This window comes from Myotis davidii, unplaced genomic scaffold (assembly GCF_000327345.1).
Source record: "Myotis davidii unplaced genomic scaffold, ASM32734v1 scaffold458, whole genome shotgun sequence".
Taxonomy (NCBI): domain Eukaryota; kingdom Metazoa; phylum Chordata; class Mammalia; order Chiroptera; family Vespertilionidae; genus Myotis; species Myotis davidii.
This window is the reverse complement of record NW_006289819.1, coordinates 2,724,996-2,730,438: the sequence shown is the minus strand read 5'-3', so window position 1 is coordinate 2,730,438 and position 5,443 is coordinate 2,724,996. Positions and strand designations below refer to the sequence as shown.

General features: G+C 45.1%; 1 protein-coding gene across 3 annotated transcripts in view; it reads left to right on the top strand.

The window, feature by feature from the left end:
* Positions 1–5,081, top strand: part of MED8 (mediator complex subunit 8) — a 15,917-nt gene extending 10,836 nt beyond the window's left edge. The window contains exons 8-9 of one of the 3 annotated variants that reach the window (XR_435609.2): positions 2,681–2,804; positions 4,691–4,771. Coding sequence is in view for 2 of the 3 variants with exons in the window: in XM_006762603.2 (XP_006762666.1) it covers positions 4,691–4,808 (118 nt within the window). In the remaining variant the exon portion in view is untranslated. Of the gene's footprint in view, positions 1–2,680; positions 2,805–4,690 lie in introns of all 3 variants that reach the window. The other 2 variants (XM_006762603.2, XM_006762602.2) reach the window with 2 other exon arrangements.
* The last annotated feature ends 362 nt before the right edge of the window (positions 5,082–5,443 follow it).

Genomic DNA, 5,443 nt, shown 5'->3' with positions numbered 1-5,443 from the left:
CTGGTGCCTCTCTCTTCTTCCTTCTCACTCTGATTGCTCTGGTTCAGGCCTTCATTGTGTCACATCTGTGCCTCTCAGCTGTTCTCTCAGGTGGTCTCCATTCCTCATTTTTCTCTTGATAATATAGCTTACTGTCATCAGGTTTATCTTCGTAAAGAGCAGTGGGGATCATACCAACCCCCTTTCTTAAAAATCAGGGACACACCCAATACAAATGAAACTCCTCATTCTTCTTAAAAATAATTTTTTTATTGTTATTGATTTCAGAGAGGAAGGGAGAGGGAGAGAGAGATAGAAACATCAGTGATGAGAGAGAATCATCGATTGGCTGCCTCCTCCAACCAGTAATTGAACTGTGACTTACTGTTTCATAGGTCGATACTCAACCACTGAGCCACACTGGGCAGGAAAAAGTCCTCGTTCTTTCATTCAAAACACTGCATGATAGGGGCCACCCTACTTTTTAACCTTCTATCATAAGTAGGCCTTTCATTCACCTTATTCTTTAACCAAACAGAGTCACTGTGCTTTCCTCCATTCATCCCTTCATCCACACTTTTCCTCAGCCTAGAATACCTATTTGCTTCCACCTTGCTATGTGACCTTGAAAAGATCGTTCACCCTTTCTGATCCCATTCTTTTCATCTGGTAAGCAGTGATAACAGTACCTTACAAGGCTGAACCATAAGAACACCTGGAAAGCAACTGGCCCATGCTTGCCAGAGAAAGTACTGAATAGTAAGCTACATTTTCTCTTTTACCCTCTTGGCTCTTCTCACACATCTTCCAGATCTTGCTAACTCTTCCATTTTAAGAATCTCCCCGAGTTTGTCTCCTATCCCAAAGCTTCCCCTTTTCTCTCTCCAGAGCTCTTCCTGAAGGTTTTATCACAGCCCTCTTCCTTCTGACTTTCTTTTTCAGTGATCAGTTCAGGGAACACTCTTTGATACCCATGGCATTGGCTACCTACTCTTGTGCCTGACCTCTCAAGAGTCCAGGCAAACCCCCAAATTCCAGATGATATGAGTGTTTGTAAACAGCCTCTCCCTTCTGCCAGCCAGATGTCTTTCCAGCTCCATTTTCCTCAGCCAAGGTCCCAGCCTTAGGCAGTGTATACCTTCTATCTGGCTAAGGCCCAGGGACATGTAGAATGATTAACTGACAAACCCTTCACCCTCATCTTGGCTCCCTTGTCCTCACAGACTCAGCACTCCCCTCAACTCCCCCGTGTGAGTGCTGTGTAGAAAGTGCCCTTTGTCCTTTACAAGATGGGCATGGGGAAGCTTGACACAGCCCCTAGGAGGCTACCTGACACTCCTGTTGTCCCTCAGCCTAGACCCTTAGTTTCTATTGTTCTTAGATGACAACAGCCCCATCACCACCACCACCACTACCCCCCCCCGCCCCGCCTCTCCCATACTCTATTCCACTGCTCCACCTGCTCACGCACTCACTCACTCACTCCCATATAGATATACCTTATTTTTTACTTATTGCCATTCCTGTTTGTTTGATTCCACTTTCCTTTAATTTTTCTGCTGAAATATAAAGCCTAAAATAATGATAGAGTTGTTAGAGTTTATACAGGTGACAGTTTTCAGACTAAACCCATGGAGAAAGTAAATCCATGCCTTCTGGGGAAAGAGGGTGGAGAAGGACCCCTTAGAGAGCAGTGAGTGAGGAGGCAGTCAGACAGGATGGGACCCAGGGGAAATTGTCACCTGATTTCCGGTCATCCTTATCAATATTGTGAGTTCCTGGCCTTGGCTGGGTCGCTCAGGTGGTTAGTGTTGTCCTGATATGCCAAGGTTGCGGGTTCTATCTTTGGTTAGGGCATATACAAGAATCAATCAATGGATGCATAAATAAGTGGAACAATAGATTGATGTTTCTGCCTTTCTTTTTCTCCCTCTCTCTCTCAAATCATAAATAAATTTTTTAAATTAAAAAAAAACAAAACAAAACTGAGTTCCTAGACCCCTCCAGTTTATCAGCCTGCCCTGGTGTGGGAACCTTCACTGAACCCTCTGACCTCCAAGGCCTTCCACCTGGCCTCCCCACAGGTCCCAAACTCTTCCATTTCCTCCCGGTCCATTGACAAACTTACTCTTCTTTTTCACACATCTCAGTCTGTGAGGTGTATGCTGGAGCCCATTGTTTCCTTCCACACAGTACATAAACACACTCAAGCCTCTTCCCATTAAAAAATCATCAGAATCAATATGGAGGTGAGAGCCAGGCATTGATATTTTAAAAGCTCCCCAGGTGATTCTAGTGTGCAGCCAGGACAGAAAAAGATAATAAAATTCAAACCATGGAATACAGGGCTCTTCATAAACTGACTCCAGCCTAGATTTCCTGCCCTTACCCATATGCCCTCTGAGCTAGAGCCACACCAAACTATCTAGAGCTCCCTAAACCTGCCACATGTCTAGCTTCTGTGCCTTTAAACACATGCTTCCCTCTGCCTGTAATGTCTTTCCCTCCCTTCTATAAAGTGTCCTTTAATGCTCAGCAAAGGTGTCATTTCTGTGAAACCTTCAAGAGCTAACTCCCACCTTGGAGTACAGTGTCCCCCACCCCTACCCTTATGCTTTCATAATCTCTGGATTTATCTCTGTGGGAATACGTAACACTTGCTACTCAAATTATTCATTTATGTGTCTTTCTTCCCCACTAGACTGTGAGTATTTTACAGGAATCCCACAGCCATGGGATGCCATTTGGTAGGACTTGGGGTTAAGTGGTCCATATCAGATATTTGAAGATGCTTTCTCCCAGGACGAAGACAAAAATCAAATGAAGTGAGTCTTTCAGCATGTTCATTCATGTAATAAATCAGCATTTACTGAGGGCTTGCCATGGTCTTTTTGCCAGTGTGGTCCAGGTGAATACATGGATAGTTGAAGTTCCCTATTACTGTGATTGGCCTCTGGGATAGTTTTGTTGTCAATAATGGTCTGCTTTGATCTTCTCTAGTTCATCTCTAGATGGACACTGAATCCAAAACCTCTCAATAGCACTCTCAGAAAAGTGCTTTGTACAGTAAGCATTTAGGAAATATTTGTTAAATGAATGCTCATGAATCTACATACACATGTATACCTTCTTGATATACTGGTTACCCCCACCTTGTCTACTAAATGTTGAGATAGAAACAGTGCTATGCACTTCACGTGGGTTATCTCCTTTAATCTTATTTTTTTAATATATATATTTTTTATTTCAGAGAGGGAGAAGGAGAGAGAGAAACATCAGTGATTAGAGGTAATCATTTATCAGCTGCCTCCTGCATGCCCCCAGCTAGGGATTGAGCCTGCAACTCGAGCATATGCCCGGACTGGGAATTGAACCGTAATCTTCTGGTTCATAGGCCGATGCTCAACCACTGAACCACACTGGCCGTGCTCTTTAATCCTTCACAACAATCCAATGAGATAGGTACTGTTGTCCCCATTTTCTAGAAGGTCAGCAGCTTACAGAAAGTCACACAGGTACTAACTGGAAGATTTTAACTCAAGCCTTTGGAGACAGTTCTGATCCTGAAGCCACTGAAGTATGCGTGGAACACATTAGGCTTTCAATAAATATTTATTGACTCAATGAATACTGCTACTCCAAGGAAGTAGAAGGGCTTTTGAATTCTTACTATCCTCCCCTCCTTGACTCTTGGTCCCTCGACCTCCTTCCCTTTCTCACATTGTTTCATTCACTCTAATATTCACTCAACAAACATGCAGGGTCAAATGAGCCAGGTGCTGGACTGGATGCTGGAGACAGAGACTACTAAGACATAGCCCCTGCTGAGAAGAACTTGGGGTGGGGGAAGGGTGATACAAATAATTACATTGTTGTAAGGTTATGAGAAAGGGGAGAGGAACGATTTATTGCCTAGGAGACTCCTTGTATCTTGTGTTGAGCCAGGGAACAAGGCTTGGAGAAGTGGGGAGTATGAAGGATGCTGACATCTTTGGGGAATGGTTAAAGCATAGGATGTGGCCCAGGAGAATGGCACAGGTGGAACGGGAGACTGAGCCAGATCAGGTATGCCTTAGTGTACAATTTGAAGTTTGAGCCTTTTGAATAGTTGAATTCTTCTGCCATTTCCTGTTAAGGGCAGGCACTAATGGGCTGGGTCATAGGTATACTTTGGTTCTGACCTCTTCCCTCTAAGACAGAACTTCTATATAGCTACATCCAACCATTTAGGAACATATTATTTCTTTCAAACCACTGTCTTCTCTGAATTCCTGTTCTACCTGCATTTGCACCATCCAATCCTATAAGCAGTTATTAGATCATTATATGCAAAGCACTATTCCAGGAGCTACTGAAGAAAAAGATTTCATTTCACTAAAACCTAGTCACCCCCAAGAATTCAGTCCAGTTGAGTGTGGAAGAGGGAAAATCTCACAGTGTCTGCCTCTCCATTCCGATCAATTTCCAGATCTTCTTAGGTCAGGCTGTATCTCTCACTGGTCTCTCCAATGCCCTCTTCATACTGGCTGCCAGAGTGAAGTGATTCAACTGGATGGTAAACCCCTGCAGGGACAGCTCTGCCTTATTCTCGGATGTGTCACCAGCACCTTGCAGATGGCAGGTTGTCTATAAATATTTGATGAATTATTTGATAATACAAGCCTGATTATAGCCTCCTCAAAAATCTTCACTGTTTCTCCACTGCTTCCAGAATAAAGTCAAAGTGCCCGGTTCGACCTTCAAGATCTACATTCAGCCACAGCCACAGCCAGCTTCACTTTCCTTCTTTCCCTTTCACTGCCTGGAAGGCCAGTGTAGCCAGCCAGTGACTCACTCCCTGTTCCTGCCCCAGGCCACTTGTGTGTGTGTATGTGTGTGTGTGTGTTTAAATAAAAAGCAAATTAAATACTTTATTACAGTTTAGTGCTTTCTTAAATATCATATAATATCAAACACAGTGAGACACAAAACACACATGTGCATAGCATGTAACAAGGGTTTCACTCGATGCATTTCAGACCACACCATCTGCCGCCCGGCCTGTATAGGGCAGAGGGGCTATACCCCAGCCACTTGTATTTTCCCACCTCCATGACACGACATCCTCAGCGACTCCTAATGCTAGGGCTCATCCAGACGTATGGGCTCGGAGCGAAGGCTTGCGTGCCCAGCTGCTCCCTCCTACAGAGACCTCCCTGCTACTGTGGCTCATGGCCGCCCAGGTCTCCCCCTTTCTAGAGGGGGCTCTCAGAGGAAGGGCTGAGCCCTGGAACTTTTCCCAGGGTCCTAAGCTGGGTGGGCCTGCCTGCCCACGCAGATGTGTTGGTCGTGTTGGCGGATTAATCACCCGAAGGCCCAGAATAAGGCCATTCATGGGCTGAATGTCAGGAAGAAGCAGGTTACGACTCTGGCGGCCCTACCCAGGCCGCGCGAGCTGACAGCGGCGGGCTGAGTGATGCCGAGG